Genomic DNA, 15,632 nt, shown 5'->3' with positions numbered 1-15,632 from the left:
CTCTCGCTGTTATTGACGACTGGTAGACCTCGTTAATTTCGAAAGAACGTTGTTTTCTAGCTATGCCCTTGGGTGTGCCCGAGTAATATCCTCACAGAATTTTCCTCAGAAGACAGCTGTTGGTGAACAGTATTCTGTCCTCACCCTCATTCTGCACCCCTACGAAGTCTACATCTTTCTCAGTAATATACAATCATATTTTAATCTCAAATCCACTCGTCCAAGGTCATCGAGAGATAGAACTAATAGTTATATCGTGGGTAGTAAGAATTCAAAGAAAACAGGCAAACGAACAAGGGGAAACGGGTCAAGCTTGGATCGAGTTGATTGAGCGACATTAGGTTGAAACTGTGTTTCATGTTTCAAATCAGGTGGTATTCAATACACACACTGATAGAACAACAGGGAGTGGTCTTGTTTGGTTGAAAATGCAAGACGAGGGCATTTTTGATTACTCCGTTGCGATTAAAGAACACTGGAAGATGGCGGGTGTTTCCTCAAACCCCCCACTAACTTATTCTTCATTTTAGTGCTTCGTTCATTCTTTAGAAACCACACTGACCTGGGAACCATCTATCACTCAGTGGCTGGGGGATTGCTCCCAACAGCACTAATCTCTTGAAATCCCATTCCACGGTTGATTCTGTCTTCAAACACCAGAAGACCCATCCAGCGTTCTTTCCATACTCGAACGCATCCAATTGGGCCTCGATGTACTGTCTAGTCTCGCTGATTCTGTTGGAGTCCCATTGCGAGTAGTCGTTCAGACCATCACACGAGCCAATCCACGAGCTTTCGTAAGAGCCGTCATAACGGGCTCCTCTTCCAATACCATTGAGCCAATAGGCACAATCAGTAAGAGCAGCAGTGAACTCACCACAAAGATTCCAGTGGTACTCACTGTTACCGTCGGTTCCCCAGGAACATGCCACACTTACGTGGTCGGCAATAGAACGTTGCAACTCACCTGTGGAGAACACCTGGTAATGGTGATGATCCACAACCACATCCCAGGCACCCTGGTCGACAGAGAGAACGTCGTTCCAAGCACCTGTTTGGAGGAACGCGTCGTGGATAATCACAGGAGCATCACCAGCATTACGAACAGCCTCATAACCGGACCAGTAGAAACTCTGCAGGTCGCTAATGTCCAGTGAGGAACCAAGAGGTTCGTTCAAAAGCTGAATTCCAATGACCACATCCGCGTAATCGGATCCACCGTACTTGTTGGAGATGTAAGTCAAGACGTCAAGTGTAACCTGCACATTGTCGCCCTGTTGGAACTCAATTTGGTCACGAAGTCCAGAATTGTCAAACCCATTCTGCGAGCCTGGAGCTCCGTGGAGATCTATCCAGACCTTGATATTGTTGTTGCGAGCCCAGCCCAGAGCCTGGTCAAGGTAAGCCTCTTGTCCTTGCACGTAAGGATCCGAGTCAAGCAATTGAAAAGCCCAGTAACCGATAGGAATACGCGCAAAGTTCAGGCCGTAACCAGCAATGTCCTCGAAGTCCTTTTCCGTAATCCAGGTCGACCAGTGAGCATCGAGTCTGTTAAGAGCCTCGTCCTTGCCCAGTTGCTGCGTGTAATGATACTCGTCCACTGGAGGATTATCACCAAAGGCCTCGAATAGCGAGGGCGTGATATAAGGCTCCAAAACAAACCAACCTCCAATGTTTACTCCATAGATTTTATCGCTGGAGTAATCCCATCTGCTGTTACGCTTGATAAGCTGGAGAGATGGTTTGACAGGAAGAGCTGTGGCTAGGAGCACTAGCGAGGCTAGGATGCTCAGTAATGGTAGCGTCTGGAGCATCTTACTAAAAAAATGTTAACAAGGATAAAATCCGGTGTATCGATAACCGCCTCGGTTTGCTTTCAGTCTTCTTAACTATGGTAAATTCAAGGGGTGTGTAGTCTTGAACTCTAAAAATTACCAACTTAGATCAGAACTGATAAATTCACTCTCACTAAGGCTTGGACTGCTTAGCACTGGCAATTAGTGATAATCCGGCGATATCTAGAGGTATAGAATTTAGAAGCGCAGTTTCCAAAGGGGTAAGGGTGGCTATTTATTTTAGTGTAAGTTAAGACGGTTTCAGGCATAAAAATAGGACTCGGAGAATCATGCAGATCGAATTCCACATAAGACGGGTTCCAGCCTCCCCTTGATAGATTGCACGGTATGCGGCGCATGCACTGGCCACACACGCCGCGATACCAGGCACAACGTGCCACTATGCACCGCCACAACTCCGTTGTACCGGGACGTGTCCGTCGGGAAGGAGCGGCCATTCAACAGGGCGGCTTCCGTGCATATAGATCCGAAATAATTGCTCATGACGTATTAAGATCTGCGATTCAGCTTATACTATACGGCTTCTACTACACCCCACCGATAGCTTCTAACTTGCACGCACTGAAACCTTCAATGTAATCACATCTTACAGATTTTCACACACATCTAACAACATATCCACACAAACCAATACGGTTGTTTATGGTTCCTAAAGAGTCCACTCTTCCCGAATAGGATACCCCTGTTACGGTAGTGGAATTCAGGATGTGTGTATGCGCCACATGGTCGTGTGCATCCCAGCAAGGTTTGGTAGTTTTTGTCAGGTCGCCTGGTTGGTTGCTGGATGACTGTGAAGTAGATTGCAAAGAGCATGACCTATATACCTTTAGCAGTAGCTGTAGCTTCGCTGGTGGCAATTACAGTAGCTGGTTCGCCCTATGCTTCCCATGTAATCCTCGAAACATACTCATGGAAGCTTAAAAGCGGGACTAGAGCATGTAGCCTCATCGCGACACGCTCCTCTTGCCCGGACACCAAGCCTGCACTGCCATTATATGAGGCGGTGCCTTGATACGTTCCTTGCAATCCACATGTCCACATTGTATCGTAGTGTTCGATGTCAAAGGTGGTTCTGCCAAACAGGGCTAAGCTCGCAAAGCTCGCAAAGCCGAGGCAGAAACCTCGGCTGATAGCCATAAGCCTGACAGAATGGTATTACATGATGAATAACTGGTTATTTCATCAAAGTCGCTAACTCTTGGCTAATTACACCTTAGAAACCATGGAAACCCCGATAAGGCCTCGAAATCGTCAAAATTCTCTTGTTACGCTCTACTTTTCCGGCATAACATAAACAAGGCTACTGAGGCCACCACCGCAACTTAATTGTTACGCAATCCTAGTGGTTTGTGTGTTATTCTTTGTCCCAGTAAAGTCATCGAAAAGCGATAATGTCTATCTTTAGCTAATCCCCTCCAAAAGCGGAAGTTTTCTGTTCTAGGTAATATGTAAATATGCACAATTTAAGACACAATTGGAATAATATCCTCCACTATTTCTCCACATTGCGGCTGAACTAAGGAAATAAAGCAGCTTCTTTTGCGTTCAAATCTATGCTTTGTCGGCAGTGAATCTATGATTCCTTTCTAAACTCGTTCCTCGATCCCGGAGCCCCAACCCCGCCCGATCTGTAGTCACATCTGCACCATGAGTTGCACCAAGAGCTGCACAGCCGGTTAACCTCAGTTTCACGCAAGTGCAATGGCAACTCCAGTCTCTCCAGTTGCTAGGATTCTGTATTTCAGCTTCCCATCTCGGCACTTTGATCTAGAGCATGAAGTGGAATGTGGTGCTTGGACCGTTTCAAAATTCCCACAAATCTGCGAAAAGTGAGATTTACTCGTAAATCTTCAAACGCAATCACATCTAGTAGAGGAAATATGACAGAATCCCGAAACTGGTATCAGTACATAGCATACACACGACAACCAAAAACAACACTCTTATGATTCTTAAAACCTTATCCGTCTATATAGCCTAAACTTTTCTGGAGCGAAAACACGGAACCCAAAACCAAAACTTGAAAACCCACCGGAAAAAACACACAACAGCCTTTAACAGGCATAAAAAAGATGCCCAATAACTGGCAACAAATAGCCAGACGCCTAACCTCTCACACAAGTAAATCCTTGTTTGCGCCAATTCCATTTACGAATCATGGACTAGACGATTGGACTCCATGGAAACCACCTCACCAACCCAAACTACTCTCCTCCTTTCAATAATCCTCGCCCATTGTCTCAAGCAAAACATTCACAAAGTTGGACATTTGATTGTGGTATGATTCGTCATCATCAATGTAGCGGCGCCATTCCTTCACGCTGCGCCGACGAGCCCATGGCAAGCCCCTCGCCATTCCCGAGTCTGTGGCATCCAGAACACGCAGATGACCGTTTTGAATTGATCGCGAATCGTTGATAAATCGGAAAATGTCTTTCTTGGAGGTCCAAATCAGCGAACAAAGATGAATTTCCTCAAGGCCCTCCAGTTTCGACGCCGCTTCCAAAATTTCTGAATGCATCAGCTTTTTGTGCTCGGGACGGCCTTGCTTGGCCTCACGCATGACGGTATCAGAAAGAAATACTGGCTTAGACACTGGTGGAAGTTTAGGCTCTTCGACCTTCTTATCAGCCTCCAGCAACATTGAGCCGTAATTTAGTCCAATCCCGGTTCTCAATGGAGTCTTGATCTTTCCGCGACCCGTACACCAATCAAAGAACTCGTAATCACGCATTTCAAAATCAGGGCTCAGTGAAAGATTTGAAAGGTTCAACACCTTCAGGTGTTCACACTCCTGGATCAAATGGATCACGTAGCCAACAGGCAAGTCCTTTGAAAAACAGTAGTTCATCAAAAATTTGTTTGCAAGTGGATGACGCGAGGAAAAAGGTTGGTGGAGCGAACTGGGTCTGTAACGAGATTCTCTGACTGGATTGAAGCTTGCAGACGAGGGCCGAGAGCCTCCTTTGCGAATAGTTTCTCCAACTTGCCGCGGTGAGGTGCTCGGACCCACTATTCCACCGCTACTGCGACGATGATGCGAGGAAGGGATTGGCTGATCGTATAAAGCCGCGTAGGAATGGATCAGATTCACCTGCTTATGATCGATATTCAACGCCTTCTTCAAACTTCTCTTCAGACTCTTAGCCGTTGCACCGGATTTCTTCTCCGACTTCGTGGTACTTGTGTTACTCATTGATCGAAGCAGATCGGTGCTATCAGAGCTATAGTTTCCTGTAGAAAAAATCGAGTTTCCAGAACTGATAATTGAGCTGTGGCGTCTTGATCTTGACCTTGATCTGGCTGAAGGTGTCGGTGTTGGCTGAGACGATTGATCCTGTTTAGGGGCTTCCCATTGCGAACGACGTCCATAGAGAGGATGATCTCGGAACTTCCAGTCTCTCCAGCCGGCTAAAGAGTCCTGGTCACCCGCAAGGCGATCCGCATCACTCAGTGGACTCGCAGGGTCGTCTTCATCCCGGTTATTTAACAGGTCAACCAGGATGTTGTAATTTTCAGCCTCACCCTCCGATGATAATCCAGGCGCCAACTGCGACAAATCAAGGGTTTCAACAAGGGTTGCAAGATACGGATCGTTCATGATCACGTTGACAAATTGGCCGACCCGATACGTGGAGGTCAGAACCGGGGAGCGGTACAAAAACGTTTTCGCCAACTCGTTGAACCTTTTGTTAACATATAGACAGTTGATCAGGGTTTTGGTATCGTTCTGTAGAAACCCAAAGATGACATCACCAACCTCCAGAGGTAACGAGGAAAACGTGATTGGTTCAGTGTCAGCACCCGTTTGTGCCGGGTCCCTGAGTGTGATCACAGACTTGAAGGACCGGATTGAAAGCGAATCAGTTGCAGCACTCAAAATCTTCTTTCGAGTATCGTTAATAGGTGCCAACAGTGACTTATACTTCATCTTGATCTTGTTCTTCTTCCCGCCTTTGGGTCCGGGCCAGATATTCAGGCGGAAGTCCGAGTCATCGTGGAGTAATTGATGAGTTTGGTAGTCATATCTTGTATTGGGAGAAAGCAAAGAACGATAAGGCGGCAGGAATTCGTGTAATTTGTCGAAATCGTAAGACGTTTGCTGGGGAGTTTCGCTGGATGATGGAGGCGAGGCTATCATTTTCAACCCCGAAATCCACGAATCAGATGAAAAAAAAAACGACCAGTCAGATATTCAGCGGAGTTTGCACTGCCACAATACGGTATCCTCTCAAACAATCCGGGGAACAAGGCGTGGGGCTGAGATCGTCAGAAGACCTTTGTTCGGATCAGGACTAGACAAGACAAGAGCAAGTACAAGTCGAAACAAAGTACTTGGCAATGAAAAGGCGAGTAATTGTGATCAGGATATGTCAGGCTGATTAATCAGATCCAAGATATTTGATCAAAGAAGTTCAATATTCACGCGACAGAACCACGACACGAAAGAAACAAAGGAAACAGAAACGTCAAACAGAGACCAAACAAGCGATATCCCCTCTATTTGACGGGGACCCTGAAACCGGGGGTTGCACCTCGGAATGGATCAGGTGAAGAAGAAGGCTATGTTGCGACAGAAGATGTGCAGGCTTGAAAGTACATGTTGTGAAAATTCATCATCAACAAATTTACATCAGCATACAGAGTTAAATCTTTGTAGCGGGTGGGTTATCCAGAAATTCTGGGGTTTATTATGCCGTCTACAAAATAACTGCTGGACTGAGCAATGACATACTCCATGTTTCATCCCGGAAAACTCCGGCTAAACCCCGGTGTCATAGTGTCACGATTGTGTGCGATGGCGCCGATTGATAAGAAAAGGTGAAATTAGACCCCACACTATTGAAAATTATTCTGTGTCACGTGACAAATTTCAAAATCAAATACATAATCACAACAACCAATTCAATCGTCACGAAGCTCCAAAAACTTCAGATACCATTTTTTGGTCCAGCGACGACAGTCCTTACCCCAGTATATCATTGGAGCGGCCATCATGGAGATAACAAACTCGATCACAGCCCACGCTATGTAAGTGTTCTGAGTACCGACGTTATCAAGCCAAGGAGAGCACGCAAATGTGAATATCATACCGAGGGTATTGTTAATCACGGCAACACCTACCATTCCCTCCAAAACCATATCCGGGTAAGCGTCCATAAGATAAGACATGGCTATGTCTCCCGAGCAACCCCAGCCAAAGCCAATGAAACCCAGACCGACGTAGGTCATGTGCCAATCATAGCCCTTGGACGTCCCAATTCCAAACATAAGCAATCCACAGGGTCCAATAATAGCCGAAGCAAAAAGAAAATAGAGTCTGTACTCAGCCTCTTGAACTCCACCATTCCGCTTGGCCATCCAGATGACGAACCAATCGGAGAAGACACCCGCATAAAGACATCCAATAATCGCTCCGATAAGGCAAGGAACGTTCATCAAAGCAACTCCGGCGTCGCTGTAGTTCCAAGGATCATCGTAGTAATCGTCATCCTCGGTGGTGAGGTAGAATGTGAGCAAAGCATCTTGAATTCCCCAGATCATACCAGATAGGACCACAGGAGGAAACCAAAACACCCGCAGCATTCCAAACATCCGCTGGAAATACTGCTTAACTCCCCATCCAATCAGATTCGAAGATGGGGTGATCATGGCAATCCTTTTTCTGTAGGAAACTGTCTCCTGCGACGCCGAACTGGGTTCAATTGGCTCAGAAACCTCGTTCCGATTATCAGAGGAATTGTTCTGTTCCTCTTCGGCTTCCTTCTCATCAATTTTCTTCACGGGAGTGGTGGTTTTGGCCATTGCCGTGCCCGTGAGGGTCTGTCTCATGTATGCATTTCTATCGAAATAGGTCTCGAAAAGAGTAAAGTACATCACGATCAAAAGCCCTCCAGAGATAATGACTGTTGTCCAACCGATCCAGCGGAAACCCACATTATCAGCGATGAATCCCGCTATCAAAGGCCCAAGGTATGTCCCAACGGACGTAGCCATGATATAAACCGTCAGCACAGAACCCAACTGGTGTTGAAAAAACACGTCAGATAACCCTAATTGAACCTGAGCTTCGGCACAGGATTCGGAAATACCCACAAACAGTTGCGACCAGATGGTATCGGAAGTGCGTTTGGATGCGCCATACCATGCAGCTCCAATGAGACCAGATACAATACACACGAAATAGATGATTCGACGTCCATATAGCGACGTGATTGGTGCAGTAAAAAATGTGGCATATCCAATTCCACAGAAAAGTACACCGGCACCCGTGTTCATGGCATCGTATGAAATTCCGTAAATTTCGTTCAACGAGTCCTGGCCAGCACCAGCATCGTTAGATGTAGCTGCTGTAAAACCCGTGATAAATCCAAGCATCAGTAATTGCCAGTACTTGGCCAACGGAGACCAGTTGAGAGGATCGTTGGGTGAATCCGAGGGTTGCGGATTCAAAATTATCCCGTTCATGATCTTCAAGTCTGTCTGTTCCATACCAGCACCCACGTCCCTGTGAAATATGTTTATGGTACCCGGAATATAGTTGTCGTCATCATATAAGTTGGTGGTAGAAGTCAGTTGGGCGGTTCTGGTGCCCACTGGCGACACCTCTGAGTTTAGATCCATGGGGCTTTGGAGTGTAAGAAGTTTTTCCTCCAGCAGTAAACGTGAAGATATCTGCACGAGTGTCTATGGGAATTCTGAAATGACAGATATAGCGACGAAACCCAAAATCCAGTACAAACTGACCTCAAGAAGTCAAGGACAACCCCAGAGTCTTATTTATGACACGGCGATAACAAATTTCGCTCAAGCGACCAGGGTTGAGTCAAAAATTTGGATTTTCGATAAGCTCAGCGCCGAACGATCCTTGCATGCATCTGTTTTTGTATGGCAGGTTTAATTTCTTTTTAGCGCTTCCGGTGCTCTTTGTTTGGGGCGTCTACGTCAAAGAGGGAATAACGTTGCCAAGTGGGAGAATTTTTTTGGAAAATTAGTAGACTATCCAAATCACAAAATTTAAAGCTTTCTAGACATCCCCATATTATCCTTGCAATGTTCCGCAATGTTTTTGCCGGCCAGATTTTGACAAGCTGTTGCTAAACGCGGTAGATACCATCAGGCACATACCAGCGGAATGATAGGGTGAAGATCGCCTGAGTACCGCGGATGCATCAAAATCGATAGAAGACCCATTTACATTTCATCAGGCTGTGTTCTTTCTACCACAGTCCATAGTCTGCCGATTTGGGCGATACAAGTGACATCTATTGTGGTCCGCGGCTACCTAAATGCTACTGGTTTCCTGCTTGTCGCATCGATAATATTCCGTTGCACACAAACTTAATCTGACCGTTTGCTTAGTAGAAGGGAGATGTAGGGATTAGGTCCAATCATGATTTTTGCGTGTAAAGTCTGTTTAGTTTCACTGTAATCAGTTGCTTCTAACTTGGGAATAGATAGGGGGTCGCGCGGATTGCAATGGGGTTGGGGAGAGGGACAAGAACAACACCAGTCCTGAGTTGAATTCTTGAACTATTACTCGAAGATGTTCTGGAAAGAAAATATTGCTTATTAAATGGTATTTCCCCAAACCCCCATAATTAGCTCCCTGAATTATCCCCTAATCTTTCAAACCGTGGAGCGACCTTCCTAATTGGGTATGCGGTTAAACTCCGAGGTCAGATATGCCCCACGGAGGCGATACTCAGTAAATGATTTTATCTCTCCTGCCCTCCACGCTCTCAATTGAGCGCTGAAAGCCAACCAGAACAAAGGCGAGATTCCATTATGAAGACCGTCGATTATGAAAAGATGTTCTTAGAACAAAAGATTGCGATCACCAAAGATCAGGAGGCAATCGCCTATGCTTACGCTAATTCAGCACAGGTTCACGAGATCGCGGGCGATAACTACGAAAAAATGATTAGCGGAATGCTGTAAGCCTGGAATTAATTTCAGTACCATTTTGAAGCCACTAACACTACTTGACAAGGTATTTTTCATTCACTGATGATCTCGTCAGGTTCAGAGACAACGTAAACGAACTGACGCAGGATTACATGCAAATTAGATACCGTCATTACAAGTCGAATGCCGAGTTTCAGAAGGCGCGAGCAGACCATTTGGCGAAGATCTTTGGAAAAATAGGCGAGAACGTTTTCGTTGAAGGACCTATCTTTACTGACTATGGATGTAACACCTTCATAGGCGATGATACGTTTATCAACTACAAGTAAGTGGGGAAGCATGAAACTGATTCGAGTTTCGTTTCATATTTTTCGACTCCTCTCTTGATCTTTTATTAACCTGAATCTCCAGCTTCACACCCGTTGATGTTGCTCTCATCAAGATCGGCAACAGCTGTCTTATTGGACCCAACGTGGTGATATGTACTGCTACCCACCCAACCAACTCTGACCTCAGATCTAGCGGGCTCGAAAACGGAAGGGCTATCACTATAGAAGATAAGGTCTGGCTGGGTGCCAGTGTGACGATTTTGCCGGGTGTTACTATTGGAAAGGGCAGTGTGATCGGGGCAGGTTCCGTGGTCAATAAGGACATTCCTCCATACTCGATTGTGGTTGGAGTTCCTGCCAAAGTTATTAGACAAATCGATCCTGAAGACCCCGACTTTGACAAAGATGGAGCCTGGGAATATGCTACTAATTTGTAGTGGGGCAGAGTTTGGCAGAGTTCCGTGTTGCACCATAGAACTTTGCGATCTGCCCTCCACTATCTCAACCACTACATACAACTCGTAACAAGCCAATTCGCAAAAAGTTGTTGTTCTTCCATCCAAAATCATAATGCCACCAGTATATCTCACCAAACGCGATACAGATGGCCTCACCATCGCCATCATCACTGTCTCGTGTATTTTGCTTGCACTCATAGTGTCCCTTGTTCTGCTCACGCTATACTGTTGTGCCGTGAGAGTAGCCGTTTGGGATCTTGAACAGGGCCAAGTCGTTGTGAAACTCGCCAAATCCTCCCAACAGCCTCAAGATGAAAACAATGACCACGAGAGAAAAGAATCGCACAATAAAAATCACGATTCTATCCGAGAAAATTCTGTTTTGGAGCCCGAAGCCTTTGACACATTTCAGTACTCTTCGTTGTTAAGACACGAGATTGATCAGAGAAACGTTTCTGAATTGCTTGAGGTCAAAGATGCTCATTCAGAAAGAAAAATCAAGGTTGGAATGGTTGTGGTTGCCGTGGAAAAGTATCGAGCGAGTTCTAGCAACGAACTCTTTCTTAATAACGGTGATCTGATCAGATTATTGGGAATCCAAAAGCTTGAATCGGGAGTTTATATGGGAAAAGGGATCCCGCTGCACTCTGTTTTGAAGATCGACAAGGACGAGATCAGGTTGGTTTCTGGCCCTTATGACGGTTCGATGGAAATTCCGCAATTACTGGACAGCGTCAAAAGCTTCCCCATGAACTGTGTTTCTCTAGAGGCTACGGTGTTGGAGTACCAGACACTGTCTATTCCCAATCATGATGCAGAGGGGAGCATCACTCCCACGAACGACATCAATCATGATTACACCACGTCATCACCAACAACTGCCGAACAGACCTTTTATTCGGTAGATAACTGAGAACCCCAAGCTGCAAAGCTCGCTGGACTTCTTCTCACTGATTATTCAACTCTTTCCGGAACTTCCTCCACCCTTCCATCGTTTTCATCAAAGAGCTATGATTCTCATTCAAGGAGTTCAATTCATTCTGCATGTTCTCAATGGTCGCTTTCTTTTCCTTCAACTCCAACAGCAGCTTGTCGTTCGACACATTCTTGTTTTTCGCTATGGATATCAGCAGAAGAAGGGTATCTGATACCACCGACTCAGATTCGTATACATCTCGAGGGAGATTATCCAACACGTCCTGGTATGTACCTTCAAGCCTGCTGTTTGTGTTCTGGTCGTTCTTGGCCACATCGAGCACGAAATTGTATATCAACGACATGCATTCCTTCTCGGTTTTCAGCTTTTGAGACACTTTCAGCAGATCTCGCTGCGTCGCCTGCAAAGATTGGCTCAATTCGCTTGAAATTACGTTCTTGATCAAATCCTTCCGCTGGATATTGCCGTTTATTTCGCCCATCACCTCCCTCTCATGTCGGGGAACCTTTCTTGCATGCTCAACCGAATCTTGCAATCTACCCACTAGCAGATCTCTCTTCTTCACTTCTCTCTGTGCAAGCTTTCTTATCTCATCCTGGGAATTGAGGAGTCTGTTCTTTTCTGAAGTCAAGCTGCGATTAGTCTTCTCAAGCTCCTCGATTCTGAGCAGGTGGCTTTCATTCTCTCGAGTCAGCATCTCATTCTGCTTATCTTTAATCTCAATATCATTCTCCAAAGCTTTCACTCTGCTCTTCAGGGTCTTAACTTGATTCTCGTTAGTTTTGAGAACCGAGGAATGACTTTCATTCACCTGTCTCAGCAAATCTACCGTATCGAGCAGGCGAAATATCACATTCAAAACATTCGCATCGTTTTCAACCATAGTTGGGGTAAGCTCTAGCGAGACATTGGGCGTTTCTGATATTTCTCCCCAGTTCAGCGATGGAAGAAGGATCTTGGAAAGACTCGAACCTGTTGTGGAGGATCTTGTGAAATGGCCTTTAGCATTCAGCTTTCGGTTCACTTCTTGAACCGCGAACTTGAGAGATTCCACCTTGTGATCCATTTTTGAGTCTTTCAAGTTCTGATACAGCCTGATTTGAAACAACTGGAAATTCAGTGGTTTCTTAAGGTGTTGTTTTCTGGTGGTTTTATTGACAAGAGTTGATTCAAAACGTAAACAAAACAACTTTTGGTGGTGCACTACCATGCGGCTCGTCTCGTTATCACTGAAAATCTGGCTATCGAAAATAGCTGTGAGGAAATCGTGAAACGACATAAATTTGAGGCAAACGTATTTTTCCACTGAGCAATTACAGCGTGTAGGGTGTTCAAATCAAATAGAATTATCCATATCCCCAATCGGGGCTTGGAAAAGCTCCTTACCATTAGCTCCACTATTCCCCTTCTACAATCAAATGTAATCTTCATTTTTCATTTTATAGGCTCGAATAGTAGGAATGTCGTAAACTAAAATCTTTCGCTCTGAACAAGCATCTATGGATATGACCAGCCAGCGAAGCCTACTGCAATGCCACACCTTTCATAATATAACTCCCATCACTGTTTAATGGTGGTGCTCTTCTTCCTCCTCAAACACAAACCAGTCCTCCTCCTCGACAACGGCAGCCTCAGAAGAGCCGGAGACAGTCTCAACGGCAGCGGTGTCGTATTCGGAAAGAGCCTCGGCAGCGTCACCCTCCAAAGCAGGGGCCTTGGCTGGGGATGGAACAGTCCATGGCTTGGTGGAAGATTGGGCATCGGCAGAAGACAATGGGGTTGGCTTGAAGGCCTTCAATTCTTTGATGTACAGGTCGCTGACCAAGTCTGAGGGTGTGTTAGTATGGCAAAGCGGAAGTGAAAAAGTGGGTCTCAGCAAAAAGGTGGAGATGAAATCTCAGATTCGACTTACTAGCACGAGCTGGGGCAACAGAGAAAGCTCTGGCGAGAGGTCTGGAGGCAATGACGCGCTAGAAAAAAGGTTAGTTTCAGGGGTCGAAAGTTCTGGGTAAGGTGGAGTTTCTGATCTAGATGGCGATCATCTGCTTTTTGAGCAACATAAGGGTCAAAATAAGTATAGAATAACGTGGGCAACTGCAAATCACAATCTTTCTCAAAGAATGACCGAGACCGTCTTCAATTGAGGCAAAATACCCGGGGTTCGGCGACGTTGTTCTCACCAACCTGGTCACCGAGAACCCCGTAAACCAATATCCGCCAACATCCACCAATCATACCCAACCACAAATAAATCAATACATACCGATGATCTAACGATGGAAGACAACATTTTCTATGTTTCAATTGAACGTGTGTGTTAGAGATCTGTGTAGTTTATGGATTTCGATGTTCTCTTGGTGAAGAAAGAATGGCGAGTCGAGATTGGCTGGAGACAAGGGCTGCCTAACCATTTTTGACTTTGCACTAAAAGGCGAGGCCTCTACTAAGTTTGGAATAGGCTTCTGAGGTCAAACAACTATACAAACCCAATATTCCCAACACCGTATATCCTACTTGAAATGCCAAAATATTACTGTGATTATTGCAAATCATATCTCACTCACGACACCATGAGTGTGCGAAAGTCGCATCTCATGGGAAAGAACCACATCAAGTTGTATTGCGAGTACTATGAGACCGAAGCCAAGAAGCTGAACATCTGGGAACCCAGCAAGTTACCTTACGAACTAACCTTGGAGAAACTTTATAACGGGATTCCTGGAAAGCGGATCTCCGCGAAGAAAAGCTGGAGAGGGGAAGCAGGCGTGGATATCGAAATGGAGTCTGAGGTGGACGGGTTCATTCCACCTCCCCCAACTCTTGCTGGACTGCCCAATCCTCCACCCTCTGTGTATTATTACGACGCTGCTGAGGAGAAGAAAAAGATCCAAGAGGTGATCAAATCTCACGCGTTGGAAAAGCAGTTGCCGTTTTGATAGGCCTGTGACATTCGCTCCAACCTTCAACCAATTGTACCCTACTTAATGATAACGACTAATAGACCACTTCGACCAGAATTTAGCGAACCTAAAACGAACCTAAACAAACATGCCATAACACTTGACCTATTATATTGCCATATTGACGGCCATTCTCGAAGTTTCAAATTGGATTCTGTTCAGTAGTGTCTACACCAAATCAAATTTTTTCGAATTTGCCAGCTTGCTCAACAACAAAACAAACTCCTCAAATCAACTTTACACTTATCCCGCTTTAATCCATATAGAAATAATCATGGCTCAACAACAGGTTCCAACTTTCAAGCTTGTTCTCGTCGGTGATGGTGGTACCGGTAAGGTAAGTGATGATAAATTCGATGTTCAGCGTGGTGGTTTAGGGGAGTGGATCATGAAGAGTGGCCACTCGAATGTGAATGCTGAGTTGCTGAGTTTTCAGCTCTAGAAGCGTGCATTTTTGAATTCTTCAACTTTTCTCTTCTCCAAACGCCTGTCCTCTATTTACCAGGAAAATGTACTAACTCTAAGCTATCCAGACCACTTTCGTCAAGAGACATTTGACCGGTGAGTTCGAAAAGAAGTACATTGCCACTCTGGGTGTCGAGGTCCACCCTCTTTCGTTCTACACCAACTACGGTGAGATCAAGTTCGACGTCTGGGATACCGCTGGACAGGAGAAATTTGGTGGTTTGAGAGATGGTTACTACATCAACGGTCAGTGTGGTATCATCATGTTCGATGTCACCTCCAGAATCACTTACAAGAACGTTCCAAACTGGCACCGTGATCTGGTTAGAGTCTGTGAGAACATCCCAATTGTTCTGTGTGGTAACAAGGTGGATGTCAAGGAGAGAAAGGTCAAGGCCAAGACTATCACTTTCCACAGAAAGAAGAACTTGCAATACTTTGACATCTCTGCCAAGTCCAACTACAACTTTGAGAAGCCATTCTTGTGGTTGGCCAGAAAGTTGGTGGGCAACTCTCAATTGGAGTTTGTCGAGTCGCCAGCCCTGGCTCCTCCAGAGGTCCAGGTTGACGCCGAGTTGATGGCCAAGTACCAGCAAGAGATGGAGCAGGCTACCGCCATGCCTTTGCCTGATGAAGATGATGCCGATTTGTAAGGATAGAGTCAACTACTTTGCAATCACGTGGATGTCTGGGATCTGGGGTGAAAACTCAAGTCTAGC

General features: G+C 45.6%; 9 protein-coding genes across 9 annotated transcripts; 4 read left to right on the top strand and 5 right to left on the bottom strand.

Moving 5' to 3' along the window:
- Window positions 1-545: 545 nt before the first annotated feature.
- On the bottom strand, window positions 546-1,814 carry KUCA_T00003853001 (uncharacterized protein; the record flags this gene model as incomplete). Its single annotated transcript, XM_022602310.1, has 1 exon — window positions 546-1,814. One exon carries the CDS (start codon window positions 1,812-1,814, stop codon window positions 546-548), a length of 1,269 nt encoding a protein of 422 aa, XP_022459866.1.
- A 2,260-nt stretch (window positions 1,815-4,074) lies between these two features.
- On the bottom strand, window positions 4,075-5,997 carry KUCA_T00003852001 (uncharacterized protein; the record flags this gene model as incomplete). The annotated part of the gene is made up of 1 exon (XM_022602309.1): window positions 4,075-5,997. One exon carries the CDS (start codon window positions 5,995-5,997, stop codon window positions 4,075-4,077), a length of 1,923 nt encoding a protein of 640 aa, XP_022459865.1.
- A 764-nt stretch (window positions 5,998-6,761) lies between these two features.
- KUCA_T00003851001 (uncharacterized protein) lies at window positions 6,762-8,480 on the bottom strand (the record flags this gene model as incomplete). Its single annotated transcript, XM_022602308.1, has 1 exon — window positions 6,762-8,480. One exon carries the CDS (start codon window positions 8,478-8,480, stop codon window positions 6,762-6,764), a length of 1,719 nt encoding a protein of 572 aa, XP_022459864.1.
- Window positions 8,481-9,644: 1,164 nt separating this feature from the next.
- KUCA_T00003850001 (uncharacterized protein) lies at window positions 9,645-10,530 on the top strand (the record flags this gene model as incomplete). The annotated part of the gene is made up of 3 exons (XM_022602306.1): window positions 9,645-9,793; window positions 9,850-10,089; window positions 10,176-10,530. 3 exons carry the CDS (start codon window positions 9,645-9,647, stop codon window positions 10,528-10,530), a joined length of 744 nt encoding a protein of 247 aa, XP_022459863.1.
- A 133-nt stretch (window positions 10,531-10,663) lies between these two features.
- KUCA_T00003849001 (uncharacterized protein) lies at window positions 10,664-11,464 on the top strand (the record flags this gene model as incomplete). Its single annotated transcript, XM_022602305.1, has 1 exon — window positions 10,664-11,464. One exon carries the CDS (start codon window positions 10,664-10,666, stop codon window positions 11,462-11,464), a length of 801 nt encoding a protein of 266 aa, XP_022459862.1.
- A 34-nt stretch (window positions 11,465-11,498) lies between these two features.
- Window positions 11,499-12,767, bottom strand: KUCA_T00003848001 (uncharacterized protein; the record flags this gene model as incomplete). Its single annotated transcript, XM_022602304.1, has 1 exon — window positions 11,499-12,767. The coding sequence occupies one exon, from the start codon at window positions 12,765-12,767 to the stop codon at window positions 11,499-11,501; it is 1,269 nt and encodes a 422-aa protein (XP_022459861.1).
- Window positions 12,768-13,055: 288 nt separating this feature from the next.
- On the bottom strand, window positions 13,056-13,723 carry KUCA_T00003847001 (uncharacterized protein; the record flags this gene model as incomplete). The annotated part of the gene is made up of 2 exons (XM_022602303.1): window positions 13,056-13,315; window positions 13,669-13,723. The coding sequence occupies 2 exons, from the start codon at window positions 13,721-13,723 to the stop codon at window positions 13,056-13,058; spliced, it is 315 nt and encodes a 104-aa protein (XP_022459860.1).
- A 284-nt stretch (window positions 13,724-14,007) lies between these two features.
- KUCA_T00003846001 (uncharacterized protein) lies at window positions 14,008-14,424 on the top strand (the record flags this gene model as incomplete). Its single annotated transcript, XM_022602302.1, has 1 exon — window positions 14,008-14,424. One exon carries the CDS (start codon window positions 14,008-14,010, stop codon window positions 14,422-14,424), a length of 417 nt encoding a protein of 138 aa, XP_022459859.1.
- A 298-nt stretch (window positions 14,425-14,722) lies between these two features.
- KUCA_T00003845001 (uncharacterized protein) lies at window positions 14,723-15,566 on the top strand (the record flags this gene model as incomplete). The annotated part of the gene is made up of 2 exons (XM_022602301.1): window positions 14,723-14,785; window positions 14,982-15,566. 2 exons carry the CDS (start codon window positions 14,723-14,725, stop codon window positions 15,564-15,566), a joined length of 648 nt encoding a protein of 215 aa, XP_022459858.1.
- Between the last annotated feature and the right edge of the window lie 66 nt (window positions 15,567-15,632).

The sequence above is a fragment of the Kuraishia capsulata genome, genomic scaffold (assembly GCF_000576695.1).
Source record: "Kuraishia capsulata CBS 1993 genomic scaffold, Kuraishia_capsulata_scaffold_4, whole genome shotgun sequence".
NCBI lineage: Eukaryota > Fungi > Ascomycota > Pichiomycetes > Pichiales > Pichiaceae > Kuraishia > Kuraishia capsulata.
Note: the sequence above shows the minus strand (reverse complement) of the source record. Positions and strands in the feature narration are given on the sequence as shown.